At 41.2% G+C, this 24109-nt stretch overlaps 1 protein-coding gene across 4 annotated transcripts in view; it reads left to right on the top strand.

Moving 5' to 3' along the window:
* The first annotated feature begins 1693 nt into the window (after window positions 1-1693).
* LOC117210653 (low density lipoprotein receptor adapter protein 1-like) overlaps window positions 1694-24109 on the top strand; it is a 33693-nt gene continuing 11277 nt past the window's right edge. Inside the window, exons 1-2 of one of the 4 annotated variants that reach the window (XM_033453868.1) lie at window positions 4607-4962; window positions 4993-5006. In XM_033453868.1, coding sequence (XP_033309759.1) covers window positions 4901-4962; window positions 4993-5006 — 76 coding nt within the window. In that variant the 5' untranslated portion in view covers window positions 4607-4900. Of the gene's footprint in view, window positions 1967-4606; window positions 4963-4992; window positions 5007-12998; window positions 13452-24109 lie in introns of those variants that run through there. The other 3 variants (XM_033453864.1, XM_033453867.1, XM_033453865.1) reach the window with 3 other exon arrangements.

The raw sequence follows: 24109 nt of genomic DNA, 5'->3' as shown, positions 1-24109 counted from the left end.
CTTTTAAACCCCTACTCGCAAAACTCAACTTCTATTTTCTGAAATACACTACTTTTTCATGATAGATTGACCAACTTGCTAAGTTGTACGATCGCTTACGAATTACCTGGAAGTTTACGTGAATTAAAGCCAATGAATATGCGATCGTATATGAATAAAACGTTGGCTTGCTGTAAGGAACCTCAGCGAGTCAAGTCGTAATTGAAATGCAGACGATGTTTTGAATTGTCTTAGCATTTTTGAAGAGCGTTTTCCAACCAGCGGTAATCACGAAGTAGAAACAGGTAATCATGAGGATCACAGTGATAAGAATACGTTATTACTAAACACTAGGTTTTATAAACGTGTAAAATCATTCAAAAGTTAGTAACTAACAGTACTGTTAAATAATAGATATTTGTCAGATGTTAATTTGAAGCTGGAAGTTAGGCAAACACAATATGATTGGTGTTTTGTCAACTTCTTATTATAAAAAGGCAAAGTATGTATCAGAGCAATGAGCCAAATAGACGAACGTCAAGAATATACAAAAAGATTATGAACAATAACCAATGTTATACTTAAAATGTATCGAATCTGACGAATCATAGATTGATTAATATTATTTTCAAGAAAGCTGTAAGGTTGTAATTTTATATCGATTATTTCGTTTCCTACAACCTGATAGATCGGTTCGGTGACTCTGGTTTGCGAACATTTATTCCGCAACAGATTTTCTTCTCGTAAAGGAAGGAAACTAAATTGAATTCATAACTATTGGTTTTATACTCTATTTTTTATTTTTCACACGACTACCTTCATATTTGACGATAGGCAAGTATCGCTCTCGTAAGTAAGCAGATCGAACTGGTTTGAAAAGAGATCGTTCAGACAATCCCAGACCATTTTGAGTCACTTGCAACGTCTATACGGGTCTTTGACGCTTTACCTTCATTTCTTGCATTTCTCTTCATCGCAACTTCGAAAACAGCTGTAGCGATTTTCTCCTGGCAGCTGTCGAAAGTTACAACGAAAATCGCACTGGATTATAAAATTCTGCTTACAGAATTGCAATTCAAGGTACACAGTTAGATGATGAAACGAAAATTTCTTTTCTTCGTTTCTAACGACATGTATTGTATCGATAATGATATTATACTCAGTTTTGTTGTTTTTTTCCTTCTAATGGACGATGTACGAAAATGCATTCGTACTTAAAGGGTTGCTAAGAACCTCGAGTCTCCCACGTGCGTTCATTTCCTCGAGACAGAACTTTGTACGCGACGTCCAACTGTGGTTTCGAGAAATTTCGTGACGATCCAGTATATAAATGTATTTTATGAAACGAAAATTACAAGCGATTCTGAAAATACTAGTTCAGAGCCAAATTGGAAAAGCGATACGCCGTAACAATGGTATCAAATACAGAGTTTGGTTCGGATTTCGGCTGGGCTAGTTTAAAAGTAAGCGATGAGCTGTCGTTAGCTGTCAGTTCGGAATAGGAGGTGTAAAATTCGAGAGATGAAGCGTGGAAAGATCGAACCGATGCCGAAGCCGGTCGTAACACGGTTTGTCACTGTGATCGGGTGAGGAGTGTCGAGTATCGAACGTTGAACGGCAAGCACGCGGGACTGTGAGGCTCGTGCTCGGTTCCCCTTGTAAAAGTCGATAGTGGGGATAAGTGGAAACGCGTACGAGTCCGACGAGAAGAGTGAAGCGGCAAAGTCGAGTAAGAGGCAGACAGAATTCACAGACGGCTGGTCGTATCCCGATGTAAACCAGGAGACGGCATTTCGAGCTCGTTCGTTCACGCACGAGGGCGGTTTTTCTTCGAGGCCTTCGATCGAGCTTCGTGATCGGCGATCGTAACGAGCTACCCGACCATCGCGCACGGCTAACGGCAATCGATCGAAACGACCACGAGACCACGGAATCACGACAAGCATGCCGTTCTTCAAGAAGCTTAGGAGATTCTCCAGGCACAAAAGTGAGTTGTTTATTTCTCCAATTTGTCCGGCCTATTCAACACAAATTAGATAGAATCCTTGAAAAATCGTCCTTTCGTCGTGAAAACTTTGTAACTTCGTCAACCGCTGTTGTCAAACTTTGCGATCATTAATATTTTGTTGGCGCGGGCGAAGATCGCCGCGCCGATTGGGAGGTCGAAGCAATCAAAGTTATTCAAGTTGAAAAACTCGCGGACTGTCTGCGAAGTGGAGAAAGATTTTGCAGCTTTGTCCTCAAGTTCGAACTCGTTCCACGAGTAATTACATTTTCGTAAGATAGCGCGTCGTTTCAGGCCGAGTTTCGCGTAATGGAATTCCAACGCCGAGGGAAGTCTCCGAGAGAAGAGGTTGCAGTCGAGCTCCCGTTTGATTCGTCTCTCCTGCTTAACGTAGTTTCAAACTAGTCGCGACGTCCTGTTTCCTCGAGAACGAATCGGCTCGATCACCTATCGTCCTAAGTATTTTGCGAAAGGATACCAGGATGATACGATTTTCTTCGTTCTTCCGCGAAAGTCTTATCGAAAGCGTCTCGACCATCGAACATCGAGTACATACGCGTTTTTCCTGTTGTCCTAGTTTTTCTAATTGTGAGCAATGACTCGCGAAAAATGGAATAACGTCACTTACCTTTTTCATCTTTTTATCGCGTTTGAATATTTTATCTAATGTACACGCAATTGGAATCGCTACGAAAGCGCGCAACGCTCGTGAAAAATTATTCATCGAACGAGACATTCGCGAACAGATGAATAGCGTATGTAGCGTTAAATTACACTGTTTCGCATGCAAAATGTCGCACTTGGATTAAGTAAACGTGTCGAAACGCTTACCTCTTGGTACTGCGTTTTTCCTTTCCACGCGATCTATGTTTCTTAATTATATCTTTGTCCGGTCCCGCGTCTGATTTCCTTTCACTTATAATCATTAAGTATCATTTTCTACGTCGATTATTTGGCGCCAAGAGCTTCCCGGTGCGTGTGCAATTTTCTCAGCATGCAATTCTCGATTCGCGTGACGCAACATTTTCACTTTCCTCTCGAGCACGATCAACGAAGAAGGAGACGTATCAACCAAATGCGTCTCGCCATTAACGTTCGTAATCGAACGTTTCATCCCCTTTCCGTTTGTTTTCTCTTCCACGAGCTTTACACGTTACGAGTGACTTTCTCCTTTTTAGCTGACGATGCATGGTCCGCTAGACAAAAATTTACAACTGTACCGTCCTCGCAATTTATTTAAATTCTCCCCTGTTGAAAATTTCGTCTCTTTCCCAACGCTTGCGCGCGGCTTCGTTAACAGCCGTTATTTGACTATTCTTCACTCCACTTGGCTTCGTGCTTTGCGAATCACATTAGTTCCGAACACAAAACCGAACTATAGCGTTTTACGAACATTACGATTGAATCGTTGGGACACTTGGATTACACTACGAATTAGAGTCGCGTGACGTTTAAGTGACAAATGAATGGAAATTAAGGAAATTAACAGACCGTCGAAACCGATGGTTTTCACGATTGTTACTGCCGATTTCTTCGGCGTACGACGAAAAAGCGAACAAACAAACGAAGTTCCAAGTATCGTTAACCCTTTATCCTTCAATCCGGAGGCGTGGCTCCTTGAGATAAAGCGACCGGTAAACCTACGCTTCGGATACTCTTAAATTTATACTATATATCTTACCCGAGAGGCTTTTTCCTCTACCAAATTATGCAGCTTTCTTTCCATATCCTTCAGGGACAAGCATTTTCGACGCTGAAATTTATTCGAGTATTTTTCTTCGGCTTAAACGCTAGACCTTTAGTCGTTAGGTAAACGCGGAGGATTACGATTCGTGAGTTTTTTACGAGAGGATTTCGTTGAATAAGAACCATATTAATACTCCGGTTGTATATTAATCTTCAATTTACGTCTATCCGATGTAAACGTTGTTCCATCAGAGTGCGTTTTCTTATATCGTTAGAAGCAAAGAGCGATCTGCGCACATTAGTACCATTTCTATATTTATGCTTGGTCACTCTTCTCATCCGATAATAACTTATTTCGAGAATTTATAGCGTCACGATCATGTACTTTGTATCGGTGTCAGAGTGTTATGCAATTCTTTCGATGACTCGTATGCGTCAATCGGTCGCGATCAGATTGATCTTTGTTCAGTTTCGAGCATCGACCGGATCGGATGCGCAGTAACAAGTGTCGTGCCACCGGCGCGACGGTTTTCCGATCGCGGTGTCAAGTTCAGAATATAAAGAGTCACGTTTCAAAACCAGTTTCCCTGCCAGCTTAAACGTCGTCGTTAAAAAGGTCGAAAGCTGTTGCGCGCCCCTGGTATCGCCTAATTTTCACTCGTAAACGCGATAAAAGATTAGTCGATGTTGTGATCTCCAGATCCATTGGATTACAGAATATTGCAACAAAGTAACGAGTAGACCGCGAATCTTTATGTATTGATTGAAAAATTGAACGCGCAGAAATACGTTAAATATACAAAGTATAATACTCGTTATAATATTTAACGTTACATATATCGATGTGCAGAACGCAAACTCTTTTGCAATTATAGATAATCTCGAAGAGATTGGACACGGCGTTTTTTACCTATACTAATATCCATGTAAATAAACAAACAGACGACTAAGGGTAAATCAACGATGTTCGTTTCGACGCGTCATGACGAAAAAATTCGTACTGAATTGTTGGCGGTAACGAAAGATCGGACATGTCGTCGTGCAACGAGAGGAGACTGCGTTCCGGCGAGTTTCACCGCTACGATCGACGACACAGAACATCGCATACCGTTTCTCGCGTTGGGAAAACGAATTTAATTTACCGCTGACACGTTCGCGATGTCGAGTTGAAGATGTATGAACGCCATGAGCTTCGTCTTTTGAAGAGAAAGAAATTGAACGTGCATAGCGATGCCAAGCTCATACCTCTTGCTAAAGGGAGAAAATAAAAAAAAGAGAGAGAAAAGATTCCATGTACGTACTATGAATCGAATACAAGAATCAAAAGGCAAATCGGGTGCGGCCTTAATTTTCCTTTTCGAGCATGTTTTAATACTTTCTACTTACCATTTTTATCGTCTTTTTATTCTCTCCGTGATTAAAAGTTAATTCACGAGAAAAAGTTTACGATTACTTTATTTACGTTTGTCGTCTGTACATCGATGTATGTATTAGTATACGTCTATATTTTCTAATGTTTGCAATATCTTCTGATAAAGAAAGGTTATATACCTATACATATACATACACATATATTTCAGTTTAATCTTCTTATCGAAACTCGTTTCGAGGTTCACGAACAAAGATCGAAGATAAGGGTTTCCCCATCGAATTTCATTCGATCTTTCTTAGAGTCAAAACCTCGTGAACGTTCGGGCGTCTAATTTTACAGGATGTGTTTGCAATTTCTAGGTCGGCGGAGTTCTGCAACGAAGCGACACCATTATGTCCTTCGTCCTGGCATCCATCGTGTTTAATTTCGAGATGTTTCGGTTCTCTCTGTTCTTTCCACGTTTCCAACACTCAAATATACGTTCTACATTCCCGCTTGACTTCGTTCAGCGACCACAGTGAAATTCCAAATGCAGAAATACATTTATAACGATATTTTAATGCGTAACTTACGCGTATAGCGTCTCTCAGTGCCGCCTCGTGTGCTTTTCAACCTCGACTCTGCATTCTCATCAATGTTAAATCTACAATTTACGAAACTGTAATTTCTCACATTGCAAACTACAGGTAGCTAGCGCGGTTCAAGTTTTTCTACAATTTTTAAATTCCACTGGTAATTTCTACTTTTATCGTAAAAATTCATATCGCCGGAAGAAATAGAACCGCATAAAAATAATAAAATAATTCTCATATGTCACAGCTTTGTTTCCAGTCCGTCGTTTTCCAGCGGATAAATAGAGCTTTACGCTGACAAGCGATGTGCGATATTTCTTCCGCACTGCAAAAGAAGATTCCTGACGAGGTTACAAATCACATCTTCGCTATGGTTCTCGATCTCGCCAGCCGCCACAGAATTATCCTCGCGCGCATCCTACGAATCTCTGGATTATTTCTCCCCGGCGAATGTGCGTTTCCATTGAAAATTGCTCGGTACTTTCATCGTGAAATGAGGGGAAAACTGGCCTGCGATGGTGATCGATGACTTCTTCTCCGTGAGACGTCGGAAAGGAAAGAAAAGTCGCAAGAGCTCGACCTACCTTCGACCAGGAAACGAACGATTGTTCCCACCACGATTTCGTGTTAGAAATTTTAAGGGCGCTAACCGTCAACGACCTTCTTCCGAGCTTATATGCTTATTTCTTTCTTCAGATACACACTACATACTACACACATTATATCTTGCGATATATCTACATTCTTCACGGCAAGTCTGCACTTTTTGCCAGCTTGAAAAAACTATGGCAAATATTAAGGCAAGATTAAAATCGATTTATCAAAGGCAAAATCTACTTACGCGCGATGCCATCGTACCTACGTGATGTAAATTGAAATTCACTTGGAAAATAAATGCGAGGGATGGTGCGCGTTCGCGGATATCGAATCTGGAGAGCCGGTGGCAACCGAGAGGAATGTCAATTATGTAAATTTCTCCGAGGAGCAAAGCGGAATCGTAAAAAGCGAAAGAACGCGCTGTATGCTACTAGCCAAGCTGCGCTGTACGTGTATGACGATCTTCTTATATCTATTGTAATCCAAAATGTCAGTCGCCATGTTCGTAAGTTTGCGGACACCAAGCATGGATAAGAGAACAGTTGGCTCGACTACGTTCTGTACTCGTGAGACGGGGAAACAACGCTATTGACCGCGTCGCCCTGATGTTCTCTATCCCTCGAGAAATTACTCGATCTTCATGCGCGGCTTTTGCCTTTCTCTCACCTCTACCTCCATTTTCCTGGGTAAAGCATTCGTTGCTTTCCACGAGATTTACGACTTTTTCGTGGCTTTTCAAGATCCGCGTCCTAGGAAAGATTCAACTCGCGAAGCAAAGGGAAATGCGGCTGTCCTCGTCCGAGTGCGTTTCCACTTTTTCTCCGTTGCTCGGCCGCCTGTTCACGCTTTAACGAAGAAGAATGACGAACATGGTCTGCGTCGAGCAAGGGCAAGCGAATTTTTTAACCGGTACCTACAGACGATGAATTATCGCGTACATTTGATCGCCGATTATTTTGAAACGCTTTCAACGGACTCCTCTATCCTCTATGAGCTTCGGAAATTTTCATTTCTATTTTCCATCTTGCAGACTAAATGGGGATTTTATACTTGGCTACTGGTATTTTTGAGAAGAAAAAAAAAATAAAATGATACCGAGCGATTTTCGACAATGTTCGATATGTAAAGGTAGAACGTCGATGAAATTTCGCGATCTTGAAGCAATCAAGTTTGAGTCGACTAGCACTAGCTAAAAAAAAAACAGATTAAACGATTTTCGATAATGCTCGAAGAGGGAAGGTAGAGAATCGTTGAAACGATCTCGAAAAAACCAAGTCCGCCGTTAGTTGGAAATATCGAACATCGCTCTGACGAAAGAAGCTTCTCTCCAACGTACTTTAGTTCGGAGCACCAGAATGTCCGCAGGAGGTATCGAGGTATATCGTGAAACAAAATCGGCGTCTTTACGATTCACGATCGCACATTCCATGTACTTACACACTCGCGAGGTAATTAGCGGCGAGGAAGGCGAGACGACAGGAGTCGATGCACCGTCTGTCGTCGCGATCGATCGAAAAAAAATGTCTCGCGATCGTAACATAAGGACGGCGCGTGTGACCTCGAATGTTAATTTCTCAACTTCCGAGACGTATTTCCGAGAAGGAAATGCCTGGCAGAAACTCGATTCTTGCATCAGCCGAGTCCGTATTCGCATTTAGCCCAATTACTCCCTCTGCACGTACCCACCTTGCTCGCCATTCTTCCCTCTCTCTGTTCATCATGTCCCTCTCACCCTTTTTCTCTCTTTTTACCTCCCCGCCGGTTCTCTTTCTCTTCTCTCGATGCACTGTAATCAGCCTTCTAGACAAGACACGACGACTCACGTTATACTTACACACTTTCAGCCCTGAATTCTTTCGCGTGCCTTTCCAATACGAGAGACTGCATCAAAGTTGCATCAGCCGATTCCTCGGTCCAGCTACGCGATATATCCACCTGCAGCCACCTAACGGTTGGCTACTTTTTCTTATTTCCCTGATCGATCTTTTCCATCTCCTTCCTCGTCCCGTTCGTTTCGATCGGTTATGAAATCATCGAAACTCCCCATCCAGGACTCGCTGATTTCGTAACGCGTCTCCCGACTACCGCACAAAAAGGCGAAACGACATTGTTCGGACAATTACGAGACACGATACCTGCTACGGTCTCGATTTTCAACGGAATATTACGCCTGGGTGTATCGAACTACGTTCGAGGACCAACCGGGTGCAAGGACGGCCGATTCTACTGCAACCACAGCCAGTCACCAGCTTTATTCGATCGGTTGACTTATCATCGCTTCGGTGCCTTCTGTGTTCGATCTTCGACAAAGAAGTTATTATCGCGCTATGTTTCGATAAAGAAGCGGGTACGATAGGTGAACAAGTTGCAGCTTCAAAGAAGAAGGACGACAAAGAGACGTTTTTTGTAGCTGCAGGACCTTTGGTCGGCTCTTCTCGGAGAGGAGAGGTTCGTGCCGCTAGCCGAAACAACTAAAAGGGACCAAAACGAACGGACAACCGAACCGGATCGTCGGCGGAGAAGAACGCGATGAAGATGAAGAGGAACGGAGAATGGCAGAATGGCGGAGAAGCTCGGACCGTTGGTGAAAAAGAAGAAAAATGATTGGATCGACAGGGAAGAACCAACACCGTCATAAAAGAATGAACTACAGGGGATCCCGAGTATACGAGAGGGAGAGAGAAAATGAGAACACCAGTGGAAAATAAGAAAAAAAAATAGCAGGGGTCTCGGTCACGCGAGACGTCATTTTTCTTCAATTCCATCACGTTTTGCTTTTGTAGAAACAATTTTGACACTGGCGTTCCATGTATACGTATAAACCCTCGTTCATAGGTATTAGGACGCCTGCTCTGCACGTATTAGATGTTATAATTCGTTTCTCAAGTCTGGGTATTAGGCGATCGTTGAAATCTCGCAAGGAATGAGTCTAAAACATTTATAAATTACATATATTGTTTGGCAATATTATGATTATGATTCGAAATATTGAGATCGAATTTTTCAGTCAGCTCGTACAAGTTTCGAATATCGGCAAACTTCACTGTTGGCTAAAGGCATCTTATAGTCGATCGACAGGCTTTGCCACGATCGGATTTTCATTTCAAAGAACGTGCCAATGTATGCCTCTCTAGAAATTTCCGATCAACATGATAACGAGATTGCGCGTATATCGTATCACCTGTAGAATAGGAAACGGCGGCTGCGCCGCTCGCAGGAGTACTCGTAATTTCATTTGCCGGAGGAAAGCATTTCTCTCTCTATTTCTCTGCAGCCCTTTTCCGATTAGCGACAAAAACGAAATCAGGCTAACGGAGGCAACGTGATTTCCGCCGCGAATCCAATCGATGATATTTTTCGAGGACAGTAAAAGTTTTTACCGAATTTTAGTATCTCGAACGTAATATCGAGTTATGAGTTTAATATCTTTTTTATCGAAGAAAAATCGAAGAAAATTCTTGAAATAAAACAACTTCCACGTATCGTCCAAAGTCTAAAAATAATTTCCGGAGATAGATTTTCGAAGGGAGAAAATTTCATTCGTAAAATTTATAGTTTCCAGAGTGAGCGAAATTTCCAAATATCGAGAGCTGTTTATTACGGCCGAAGAGGTATCGAGGAGCTTCGATAAAGGAGTAACTTTACTACATAAATATTCAATGTCAGAATACCAACGTATCAACGCTCTTTGCCAGACTCTAAACTAGTTTTAGCTGGGATTATGTTCTATCTCGGAAGACATCGTGGTCTGTGATTCGTGTGTCCTAGGTTTAAAGGGTCGACGTTCCATCCGTCTCACCGTCAGACAAATTTCAATATTCCCGCATCCTGTCTCCGTGGAAAATCCCTCTGTTACACGGCGTTACGTGACAATACGTTGTATCTTTGTTAAATCAAAAATACACAGCTGCTATAGTTGAAATAATTCACGCGTGCATCGATCGAGATATGTGTGACTATACGATAGAGAAATTCCATACAATTCATATTTCAGACTGCTCCGATGGCTGTCGCGTCACCTGTAGATCGGACTTTACGTATGCGACAACCTCTTCCGGCGGAAAATTAAATCAGCGACCGCTCCGCATTATCCACCCTAGCGAAAAACCCGTGGACGTTCGCGTTTAAAAATTACTTTTCGCAAAGTTACGCGTTTATACTTTGACATCGTTCTCGCAATCTTGCTAACAGAATGTTGCTAAGTTTCGAGCAAAGAAACGATCGAGACTTGTTTGTACCGTTACCAGACATCAGTCGGCAAGTCACGGTGACATCGAAACATCGATCTTACAAAGAACCTGAAGAACGTAATTTCCTATCCTCTGCATCGTATTCTCGTACCTGTGTAAGAATTGGACGTTTTAAGCTTGTTTTATAGTTACGAGATGCAAAGTATATGTGCGAAATTTATATAATAAAACGAGAGTTTCGTTTAAATTGAAATTAGATCAGTTGAAATGGTACGGATGAAATGGGATAGACAGACGAACTGTTTTATCTTTTCGATAGAATTAAACTCATCGTGTTATTACCGTTTACCAGGGCAATTCTACACTGGAAGTTCGAAACTGGATATCAAACGTTCCGTGCATGCTACGTAACAATGTTTAACCACTCTTGATGGAATTTCACAGGACGTATTAGTAATAAGTAGGTATGTGCATGCATATGTATTTATATGCTGAGCGTTAGATAGAAGACGCGAATAGGAACGCGTTACATAATTCAAATTGTTCCGGAAGGAAAAGAAGCTAAACGAAGGGTACTCGTGCGAAGTAAAGCAAAATGGTTTTACGTTTTCATATTTTTGCTGTAGTATATTCACCTATCGATCGCGTTTCGTTCACGCCTCGCGATACTCTGCCAGCGTGTCTAGAATATTATCCGAAAAATGAAAAGGCGATATCGCGATTCGTTTGATTCTTTGATATTTCCATTGTTTTGCGGAGAAACCCGGCCAATGTTTTTGCGAAATATCATCAAACGCGAAGAACGAAAGTCTTCGAGAAGCGGAGAGAATAAATTACATTTGACATTTCTTGTATTTGTGCAGCAGCGAACGTGTTGTTCGTTTGTTAGCTTGTTTTTATTCGCGTCACAGATGTTTCCTCCGAGGAACGAACGGGAATCTCAGTTCTATGATACTCTGCGAACTTTCTTCGTACGGATATAGATATGTTCGGTCTTTGGTCGATCGAATTACGATCGGATCCAGAAATTTTATTTTTCCAACCAGAGTATGACGTATACGCGCATACTACGTCGGATAAATACTTCAAATTATTACTAAAAAAATATTTGACTGTTATTAAATACAGAAGCATCAAACTAAAAGAGTGGAATTTTAGAATGGCCTTAATTTGATAGCAAGGAACTGTACTTGCTGTTTGAGTATCCGACATTGTCGATCATGCAGAAATAAATGAAGGCAAACGTGCAAAGGCAGATCTCGATAAATTTTCGAGGACGGAGCAAAAAGTTGTAGCGGCTTCTGCTCGAAGAACATTATGCCGACAGTTTCTCTTGCCAATCATTTCGCGACGCGAACCGCCGCCGCGCTGCGCTGAGCCGCGTGACGCAAAGCGGTGGCCTCGGCGGCTTCTCCCCTTTCTTTCGAGCTTTTTCCTTCTCGAAGAACGAATCGCTACCTCATCGATATTCGATGCTTTTGACACAGCTCTCTTACCGTTCCCTCGCTATTGTTTTCTCTCGATGGCGCGGTAAATTTCTTCGCCAATACTCTGGACAGTTTCAACCGCATTTTCTCTTTCGAAAGTATCTCGTTCGATCTTCAGTCCCCTGAAAATTCTGATTGAAATGTCGTTTGAAACTTTTACATTATACGCAATTCCGCCAGACGGTGTTTCTAATTGTTCAAACTTTTATTTCATTAAAATGAGTTCCGCTATGAAAGTTTCGCAATTGTACATTGGGATACAAACAGTCTCGATTAGTGTATAGTAAATTGTATTCTCTCATGCGATTTCAAGTACTAACCGTTCTCTTGGATTTGGATCGAACTCCAATATTCACGAAGATACAATAGCAGCTTGCAATAGTCGCTTTGCTTATTCTTCTCGTCCATTCTCGGTGTCTAAATACGTCTAAACATTTACCTTCTGTCTGCCTATTTTTTCTATCGCGCACTAGTTTCTTTCACGACGTTTTAAAACAACGTCATTCGATATTTTTTAACGTCTTCTTAATCTCACGTTCAATTTTCTAAAATTTTGATAAAGAAGCAGAAGAATGTGGGACAGCGGCAGGCGAGTTAAATCGCGTTAGAACTTCCGAGGATCGTCGTCATGGGAGATAGAAGGGCCAAGTTCGATTTTAGTAAGTTCACGAAGACCACCTTCCATGAAATTAGAGCTTCGACCGCAGTGCGCTTACCTCTTATCCATGCGTGGTTCGCATAAATTGGCATGTACAAATAAAATCTCATAATTTCGAAGAGAGCGGAGCAAAAATCTGGTTTGATTAATCTCTGGGTTTGATTGCAAAGCTACGCATTAAGCCAGGATCAGATGGGATACTTTTGCGCCGTTTTGCGAAGGGAAAAAGGACAGGTAGAAAAAATAGGACAAGAATAGAGCTAGGACGAATATTATAGGGAAAATATTGAAAAGAGGGATAGCATGGCGTGAACCGCGAATGCGTGAAAATAATCTTTATCCTTTCGGCGGGGATCCGGTTCGGAAGCGGAACCGGAATCCAGCAACGGGGAAGGGGATGAAAACGGGGATGGGGATGCGCATGTACACGACAGGGAAGCGGAATAAACTCTGTGTGGACGCGCTCACATCGCGGCGCACAGTCTTCTCGATAGCACGTTTCCACGTAGCTCTCCTTCGGAATCTTCGGCTTCGTTTATTCGTTCGGAAAGTTCGCAGGCCGCTCTTCTCCGACGAGTTTTTAACTTTTTTCTGGTCTTTCGTCTCGAAATGGCAGCTGGTTAGACGGTCTGCAACGATTCTATAATCTTTCCGATTCATCGAGCATAACGTGGACGGTTTCTCGTGGTATAGTCACGCGTCACATGTCATTGAAATCGAGGATCGCGGCAGCGCGTTTCGCGAGTGAAGAAGCTTGACATTGCGGAACATCCATCGTGCATCGACCGTCCCACCGAAGATTACGATCGACGAAAACATTTCAGTTTTGTTGGATTTCGTGCTGCATTGGGCAGCAAGAATGTCATTCTTCAGAGGGTTGTGGAAGAGCAGCTCTAAACACAAGAGTAAGCTCCTCTCCGATCATCTTTTAAACACTTCAGTTGCTCGCTATTTTCATTCTCGCTTTTATAAACGCAGGCAACTTTCGTTCTGTTCCGTTTCTGTTTCCAGCGATAGTATTCCTAATCAACGTTAAATTTAACGCGGATACGGGAGCCAGAGTTCATGGTTTTCGATAAGCTATGCGTTATCGTGTTTAGAATTATGTACATGCGTGCTAATTTTTTTCTGTTTATTAAATATCGTAATCATATTCTCTTTCGTTAAGACGCTCTCAAATGACCGTATGCCAATGGAACTTATAGATTATGAAAGTTTTCATTTTCATTTAAAAATTATTAAGGATTACGTATCTATCTTTAACAAAATGCGCAGTTCCTCGACCGCGTAACGCTCGATTATACACAATCTTGCATCGTTAAGTTCGTTATCAAAGAAACAGAAGTATCGTTTTAAGGGAATTTTTTCAAATGACCAGTTAGCAGTTCGAAAGGTCACAGTACGTGTGCGTATAATCGAAATTCTAGTCGGATGCGATAATCGATGAAATTGCATTTTCTTGGTTGGCGGACAGAGGAAGCTTATTTACTGGAAGTTATTAGTTGCTCGGAAGATTAACGGTAACACCGTGCAGCTGCAAAATGTCGGGAAGCGATAACAGAGAGGAGGCAGCGGCGGCAACGCGGCAGTTAACGCGATTATTCGCAATAAGCGGCGTAATAGAGAGCCGCGTTTAAGATTATGGTAATGCATACCGGTTCGTGTTATAGGCGCAATGTGACCCCCTTCAGAGCACTGATTATTGATCATAAAATTTGCATAATCTCGTGGCACAGGCCGCATCTCGATGCGACGATCAAAGAATGCCAGTCCATGCTCGATTTTCACTCGAATCCCGGTATCTCTTTCTATCTCACCCTATCGTTGTCGCGCACAGCACGACATCCTACCATCTTAGACTCCAAAAAGACCATCTCTCGTTCTGATTAACTGAAGAATGCGAGATGCTTGCAAAATTGTTCTCTCGAAAGTTAGCTCGAACGGTCGGACGTTTTCGCTTCTAGGGGTTTAACTTTCAATTTTCAAACGCGCGAAATCGAATCCTTCGGCAGTAGAACATCCCTTTCGTTGCATTGGTGCACGCGAACCTCATAATTTGTTTTATCGATCGCTTCGCGAATTCGTACTTCGTATTCGGTATACAGTTTGAAAAGGAAAAAAGAATTCCACGTTCGATGTTGCGATATAGAGGAGCGAAATTAACCATCATAAAATGTAATCGTAAAATAACAACACGGAATACCGATTTCACGGAAATCTGATTTCGTAATGATGCTTGTTTGAGAATGTTTCGTTCTTTTATGCGATTTCGCGAGAGATTTTATCAAAGTGCTTAAGATGAAACTTTTATCAACGATTCGCATTATACTGGCAAGTGGTGGTAGCTAAGGAAAGTAAATTTTGTTTAACGAAACAACAGCAGAACAGAAGTTACACGCAACTCGAGTCTCGTTGGATCTTCGGTTTCTCTTCGAGTCGTGTCTGAATCCGCATCAAGATTTTGCGAAACGTACCAAAGCCTGGAACACGGTTTTGTTAATGCGATATAAAACTTTTATATCCGCGTTTAAATCGTGAATCGTAAACAACGGTGCTCGTAATTTTACGTCGTTATACAAATAGAACATCGTGACAAATTAAAATGGGCAGCGTGTACCACGCTGGCAATGCCAATTCATTGTCAACGTAAGTACATCCGTGGAATGAATTCTTTGCGCCGTCCGCGTTATATAATTATGACAAAACGATTAATGGCGAACCTTAAATTAATTTCAATTTGAAGGCGCATTTTAATTAAAGCGCGGAGAGAAACAAGTTTGCATTTGTAGAGATGCACGGAGGACTATGCACATCGAGAATACGCTGATTAAGTTCGAGAGAGCGAACCAGTGGTAATGAACTTGTCGCGCAGCAAATTGCGCGCGTAACGATTAACAAGAGACGAGAATCGCCTCGCCTCGCTCGCTTTGCCTCGCCCCGCCTCGTTTCGATGGCGAATCGACGTGATCGGATTAAATTTTACGACGATCAATGACAGAAGAAAATTACCGCTGATGGAGCTGTATCGAATTTGCGACCAGCTCATTATATTTGTTCGTTACATGCGTTGATTATCTACAAGACGTTCCTTCTATCGTCTACCAACGATGTAAACCGTTGGATATTTTTTCGCGCAGACGATACGCCTTTTTACTGCTTATTTCGCGATTTCACAAATTTTTCGCAGAAAAGCTTGGCAAATTTGTCGATTTTACGCGAAACGTGGAATTAATAGAAATTAATGAGACTCGGATAAAAATTCGTGGGAAGAATTCGCGGTCTGTTTACGAGTTTCGGGAATCGAATGGAATCGGGGAAATTTGCACCGAAGCGGCAGGTGCTTTTTGACGTCGAACCGATATTGAGCGCAACGAATACCAGTACTCGCGCCAGTCTATTCGTTCCCATTTCCCTGTAAAAGAGGAAGAGAGAACGGGCAGACCCATTTGTCTGACAAATTTATCGCATGATCCTATAAAGGTCCACGTTTTAATTCGAAATGTTTCGCTGATGATAGATGCAAAATTATGCATGTATACGTGGTGGTTGACGTATCGCCGTAATGGATAGAATGCGTCGTAAAATACTGCGTAAAAATCTCTACAATTCTAATGTGATTTTATGCGATTACAGTGCAGAATGCTTTTAAAATTTGAAACATTGCGGGTACCTATACGGCTACAATGGGATTCGAGTTGTCGATATAGGTTGGTAACTTGGTATTCCGGGAAATACGTTAGGCGACAAACTTTTCCCAGTAGAAACTAAACTTTCGCTGCATCGTCTGAAAGTTTTGTTTCACCGTTCGCTTTTAATGCACGCGCACTTTTTAAAAGCTTCGATGCGACGCCGTTGCAATTTCCTTGCTATCAATGTAGAAGTTTTAATTCTCTCGGCGAATGAAACCTGTTACTGTCCTAGAGAGCAAAGTAAGAATCGGTGGAGACGAAAGGCTCGATCGAAGTTACATTAAACACGAACGTTGCGCGATAATTGATACACGGGATCCGTATTTGCAATTAACGCTAAAGTAGGTTTTCCTGACTATCATAAATATTCATAGCGGTTGGTAGCGATTGAACGATTCGCGGATGTTAATGCAAATGACCTTGCCACTGCGACCGCTGCGAGTTTAAATTTGCCGGCCGACAATGATTTACAAGCTTTAGCAAATCTCTATGCATTTCGTTAACTCATCGAGCGATTGAATCTTAAATATTTGACTCTCGATCGCATTAAGAATTTATACAGTGTCATCGAATCGATGTGGACAGCCGCGAAGGGTAGAATGAGTATTCGACGTTTCGTACGAGCGGTTTAAGTGCCATTAGGTTCCATTGAATTTCGTTTGTCTCGCAAATTAATCCCCATTGACATTGTCTTCTGCTTGGCATTAATATAGTTGCGAGAATGCCCATAGGGGACGAATCAATGATAATAATTATCGTACCATCTTCTACGGAGATTCGTCGATGATTATCGGTCACAGATCTCTCGCATAATTTGTTTTTCATGTCGCTCTTGTAATTGTTACAGCGAACGAGCGAAGAATTTATATTTAAGATGAATTTTACTCAGACTCGTGTTTCGTATTTTAATCATTTCCGGCTGTAATCGAGCGACATCCAAGAGAAGCTTATCATTTTCTGTAATGTGGCAAATGTCAGCAACGTTTCCAGGGTTGAGTTACCTCTGACACAAATACACGACCGTGTCGTGATGAAACTGCTATTGTGCTAGTGTTTGCACCCGACGCTACCTGTTCGCGCGACTGCCGTTTCTAATGGAACAACAGCATTTGCTGCTTCGCATTGAGATAAGGATCGATCGGTCGGCACTATCCTTCAAGATAAGATCAATCATTGGACCAACTAAATGCATGCATAAACTCTCGAATAATTTAAACGAGCTCTAGTTTTATAAAAAAAGACACGAAGATCATCGTGAAGGAGTAGAACTTATTGAAATTTTGAGAAAATAGAGGGTCACGTTATGCAAGAGATTTTATTCCAGTTGTCCGTTTGGAGAGCCAGGATACAGGGCAAACGGCTCGAAGGCCGATTTAAATACAAATTAAATGGCAATCCCCCACACCGGTGCTATCGGTATCTCTTGGGTTTTTGTCGAGATTTCTAGCATGGAAATTCGATTTGCCACGATTAACTACACTCGTGGGATTCGTCAATACACGTCGACTATGTATACTTCTTCTCCATTTTCCGTTAGCAAAAATGAAAAAATAGGGCAGAAAAAAAAGAAGCATGAAGCGAGGAAAAACTTAGTTCGCAAAGATTATTTGATTTTATTTTGTAAAACTGAGAAAAGCAATCTGATAAGTTAGTAAGGTAAACATAACGTGGAAAATAGAGGAAAAAGGCTTATCGAAAATAAACTTCCGCATCGCTGATAGATCAAAGGCAGCTTGTTAAAACGCGTACGTCAAATAGACGTACTTCTTTCGTTATTCGATTCAATTCCGTACTTTCCATTTGGTCGTGTAAAAGCATTCTTTGCAGCGGCGCACGTAGGTATCGACGACGACGACGAGCTCGCGATAATAAGCATAGAGAGATGAAAAAATTCGATTCAAGATAGGAGAGTTGTTGAAAGAGGTGGCCGCGTTTATCAGCCAATACACATCAACCTTATTCGAAAGATCATGGGTTTTGGATTCCAGCCAAACGGATTTTCCGTTGACTTCCTGTCAGCCCTACACACTTCCAATGCAAATTTTATCATTTATTCGCTCCTTGCAATTTACGTCTGCCTGCCATCAAGAAAAACGTCCACGACCTCCCTTAAAATTTTCCTCTATTTTTCACGTAAAATTGATTTTATAATTAATCAATCATTTAGATTCGATTCAGGTGATAGAAAGTCGTTTGTTTGTTTGGCTAAACAAACTCGCTTGTTTTCCATCTACGTCGATTTTAAGATGATTTCTGTTTCGCGTTTTCATGATTCTATCACGAACCGCGCGCTCTTGAATCGTATGTGCTATTTCTCACACAAAATGATTACTTTTCTTCACACTTTTTCGCAACCGAGAGTTTTCTTTGATTAGCGTGCATTACCAGTCCCAGAAATGGGAAACTTTTCAGAGGGAAATGAATTTCACACGAAAGCTGTGCCACAGCCTCAAAGTCGATGAATGGGAGGTAAGCGGAAAAAGAGGGCGAAAGAAAGCCAGCAGCCACTGGCGACGAAAATTCTAAAGCTAGTCATCGCTCTCAGGAGTTTCGACGATTCGTGATTTACGATCGAAATTGCGATCAGGACACGTTTAACTTCTGTCAGTAAGATTAAGCGTATTTCGTACGAGCGTTTAGTTCTGTTAAACGAAATTAGTTTCACGGTTAAGCGTTTCCCTTTACGTACATTCTCATCGCATCGTCGAGCTTGATTTCACGAACATTCGGTAAAAGGGCGTGGAAAGTAAAAGAAAACAGCATAAATAAGCGCTGTTGTAGATATAGTTACACAGAATTAACATAGAGTAAAAGTTAGTCAAAAGAAAAATAAAAATAATACGATAAATCTATCGGCTGAAGTATATTCTATAGATACAATGTTTCTTCATGATTTAAAACATTCAATGCGTAATAACCACTCAAATAGTACGATTGTACATACAGAAACTGTTGACAAGGTACTTGCGTATTCCACAGAGCTCCCTTCGGTACCGACATTAATGATTTACGGTTCGGTTCTCTGGTGGTTATCTAAAATCGATTCTTGCGTAAATAATCTATCAACGATAAAGCATCATCGTTGTTTTAAGGATGCTGTATATGTAAATGGTATTGCTTGCAATGGGAAATATCGTCAACCGCAGTTAATCATAATTGTACGTAATTCAAGTTGAGCGATAATACCGAAGATTGATTAACGACTGCTTGAGCATTGTAATTGCGAGCAAATAGCTGAACGCGTACGTCGATAAAGCGCAATATCAAACCTTGGACAGATCGTTAATCATAAAAAGGAAAGGAAATTAACGAGCATGGTAGATAAGATGAAGATCGCTTGAACTTGTAGTTATTCGTCGGGGCGCGTTAAACGTTTACATTTGCCGTATGGCCCGGAAACACATTCCACGCTTACCAGTTCCTGTAGATTTTTCTAGATTTACGGTTTCGGTTTCGAAAGAATAAAGTAGGGAGAATGCACGGAACCTCGGGATGGTAGTTAGGCGCGAACCAACAAGAATAACGACTCGTATAAACGTTTTCACGAGTAACTGAGACGACTTAGGTAATGGTTTTCGTATAGCGTTGGGATTCCGTATTTTCTTGTTTAATCGATCGTTAGAAAAAAACAGTTTTCGGTACCTGCGATTTTGTTTCGTGCAAAAAGCTGCACGTAAGCGTATCTAAAATTTATTTATTTAATTTAAATTTATCTAATTTATTAAACATTTATTTAATTTATTAACTATCTATATGTATGCAGTCGCTTCATCTTGAGTGTTATCTTTATTAAGATTTCAAAAGTATGCCTACGGTTACCTGAACTCGCATATTTTTGCATGCGTGAAACGGTAACTGATGACTATTAATTACACATTATCATTTATCTTACATACACCAATAACGAATAAGTTCAGATTCGTGATGAAACTGGGGATTGGTGCCATTCTGGGGATAATCCATTCGTTGTAATAGGATTCGTCACGGGCTGTTCAGCTCTAACATAACCATTCCCTGCTTCCCTTAGGATTAGTTTCGACGAAGTTACGTAGCCACCCCCCGTTCCCACGCCAACCTTTCTGGCGTCTGAACACGGTTAATAAGACGACAGCGCAAGCGACGAAGGCCGAGGATCGAAGATTCATAGGTTACCGGGGAAACCTGGAAAATTTCAGGGGCGACTTGTCGGTGGAAGCTTTCCCCGAGCTCCGAATCCAGACCTTTGGCGAACGGAAATTAACCGTGTACGATAAAGCAAAGTATTGGAAATGATCTCCACTCCGACAGACCAATTAGCCGCCTATGGTGATTCAGCGTTTAATTTGATTTCTAAAATATGTGGAAATTTATACGTGGAAGCTAGAAGCAGATCCTTTCTTTCCACGAGCTCGATAGAATTACGCGACGGGAGAACGTAAGAGACAAAGCTCTCAAACGGGGACGTATAATATTTTTAAAATCAAATCCTCTTACCATTCTATACGTTTATTATGAACTGGTTTATAATAGAACTCTCTTTCAAATACATATATTGCAGAATCTTCTTTCGCGATACGGACATTCACTCCAACTTAATCTCAATCATTGAAACATTCGCGTTATAATATATGATCCTCTTATGATATTAATAAAGTGGAAGAACGTATCGCAGTGTACAGTATAATCTTTCTCGTAACTGATGTAACTTGTATGATGTTTCTTAACGTAAAAATTACGTAAAGTGCAACTGCGGATTAAAGCTTCGTACATGGCTGCTCTACTGAATTTCAATTTTTAACGTTATTTTTGCTTTTGACTGTGATCCTCGATGCTTTCCAATATGTTGTTATTTACGTTTGAAAAAATGTATTATCAAATTATGTAAAATGGCATTTAATTTCATTCACCGCGTCACCGTATCTGGTAATTGCTCACTGCACTGATTGGTTTATCGTAAACGGCTACAACGTTAATTTTGTTCCGTCGTGCATGTCGGTGGAAATTTCAATAACAAGTACCCACTTATCTTCCATGAACGAATTACTATTCCAATGGCACCGACTCTCCAGTCTGAACTGTTGAAAATAAGCCTGCGGATATAGGAGCAAACTGCTTTCCATCAACCAGACGTTTCCTTTCCGCTATTTTTATGTCAATATCAAACTCAATCGAGCTCGTTTGCATTCAAACGTTAAAAAGTTCCAGTCGAGGGAGTCCTTGTTTTAATATTAGAGAGCGGAAGGAGGAACAGTTTCGAGGAAGGGAAAACATGTCGACAAGATATCTCCAAGGAGAAAGAAGAATAAAGTCAACCGCGTTCGGTTGTCATTTCGAACACACGATGTTTTGCATGCAAATCGCGGTAAATGCGATCCGAAGCTGGAAAAGAGGAAGTCATTACTGGCGCTAAAATTACTTACGATGATTTTATATTTCTTCGTTGCAAGTAACCTCGCATAAGGTGTCTTACTTCTTGGCAATTCAGACTTCGTTTAGACTGGATCGATGTAGCAGACGAGAAGAATCGCTGAATTTTAACACCGCTTGCCTTGATTGATACATACGACTCATTGAGAAATATAAAATGTAAATACATACAACTTTTTAAAGTTTCAAAAGTTCCGTTATGAATGTATATGACGCGTTTCAGAAAATTTTAGTGAAATTTCATCGAGTTTCATCGCGTCAGCGCAGCTTTCTGAGGTACATTTTATGTTACGTGTAATTACATTTTTCAGTATAACAGGCTGCGCGGTAGAAGAAACATCTAAAAAGGTAGCGAATGAAAATTTGAATTATTGACACCGCGACGATAAAAAGACGACTAATATTCAGGCAACTGGAAAGTAGATTCTACGTCGGCAGACAATAATGACGTTAATTGGAAATTTGCTCGTTCGAACGAAAAGTTCAGTTGAAAAATAGAAATAAAAGGTCCTAAGGGAGGAACACGTCCAAGTGACGGTGGAAAGGAATCTTTTCTCCCAGGTGTCCCACCAGAAAAAGAAGTCGTTTCGAGCTGCTGAGTGACGTTGTTGCTATCCTTTTCGTCCACTACAGTCTCCGATGGCCCTTTCGTTCGAATGTCTTTCGTCTCCCCGAACAAAGAAGAATAATTGACACTTTTTCCGAAGAAAAGTGTCCGAAGCTTTTCGGAGAAGCCTGGAAAAAGCAAAATTTCACGGACGTGATCGGGACCTACTTTTCTTCTCTTAACGCCGATTCGTTTCTGAAATATATCTCGAGCAAGGTTTTGGTCGGCGAAAATTGAAACGACAACCGTTCGTGCATTCTAATAGAACACGTTAATGAAGTTCATTAGCTGGTCATAGAAATATGGGCAAGCTCATTTGCAATTTCATCCTCCACTTTCTGTCTGCGAAAGCTTTTCCAATTATCTTGCAACGTACGTTCAATTACCTGACTACAGAGGGAGTGACATAATTGTAACTGTTCTTCGAGATCCTAATGATCTGACCGAGTCGATTGGAACCAGGAAGTTAAAGAAAGGAAAAGGAATACGCGTAAAGAGATAATAACCTCGAGCAAATAGAGTGGTTCTTGTTTTCTCGAGCAGCGGAGGAGAACAACGCAAAGTTGGCTGAGAGAATTCTTCTTATCGTATTTTCAGTTTAATATTAAAAATGCTAAAACTTTTGCCCCGAGAAAGTTTATCGGCTTGTTTCTATCTGACTAGTATATATCTGGTAATAATTATTTGTATTGTAGCGAAATTGTTTGCGAGGTCCGGACGCAATTAGTCGGCTCGGTAACGCAACTTTAAAAAGTTGTCGGTGCAAGCATACCGGAATTGGTGGCGTGTCCCTACCTTTCGCTGCCTTTTGTTCCCTTCGCATAATCAAGGAAAATGTACCTCCGACGTATCTCCTACCTTGGAAAACCAGCCCAACCAGCCATTATTCTTCTTCGCGTAACCGCGGAAACCCAACAAATTATTGTTCCAAGACGAAAACGCCGCATGACTTATCGCGAACCGCGAACTCTCGCGATAGAAGCCAAGTTATCTTTCGATATTGTTGATTTCTTACTGGTTGGCTTGGTTTCGCAAAGGTTCGCAGGAGTAGAAGAACATAAAGAAACAACAAGGAGAAAATTGTTGGAATGGTAACTGTAATTTATGTAAAGGGATATATATATAACTAGCCCTCTCTAGTCATAGAAGTCCATAGAGTTAACGATATGGTAGCGCGTCTTCCTATTTGCTGGAAATAAAGATCTCGAGTTTACCGAAGCTAGCTTTCCCAAGCTTTGAGGATTTTCACTCCTATCCCCTTTGCTGCTTCCAAAAAGGGCGGTCACCGAAACTCCTTGCTACGGAAGCTTCCGTTTATGCCTTGATTATACTTTAATGGTCGAAACGTTAACACCGCATAATGCACAGGATAAACTCAGTGCATGGTTTGAAGATTATTTTCGCGATATTTTTGAGGAGAAGACGCTGTTGAAATTTCAACGCGATACATCCTGCTTAATCATGAACTCAATTTGCTATTACATTGCTGTATAGGTACAAATTCGAAAAAGATAAAAATTTGTTAGTACGAATTCTATTGTTACTAAATCCTTTCCGAATGTTTCATCGTTAAGGGATTAAAATATCTTACTTCTCTTTTCCGTAAGCTTATTAGAAGCAAGTTACACATATCAACGTTATATTTATTGTAACATTGACAGCCTATTTCATTTTGCCTGCTGTGTATCGCATAATAATTTATTCAACGTCGCCACTCCGTTAACATACAGCATCAGTGTATAATTCATAAGAGAATTATCTTTAATGAATATTTAACGGCCCGCTGGTGTTATCGGTTGTATGTTTTTATTAATACCGGCGTATTTTTAAATTAGACAACCGTGCCCTCGGCTTATAGTCG

This window comes from Bombus bifarius, unplaced genomic scaffold (genome assembly GCF_011952205.1).
Source record: "Bombus bifarius isolate JDL3187 unplaced genomic scaffold, Bbif_JDL3187 scf7180000008208, whole genome shotgun sequence".
Taxonomy (NCBI): Eukaryota; Metazoa; Arthropoda; class Insecta; order Hymenoptera; family Apidae; genus Bombus; species Bombus bifarius.
Note: the sequence above shows the minus strand (reverse complement) of the source record. Positions and strands in the feature narration are given on the sequence as shown.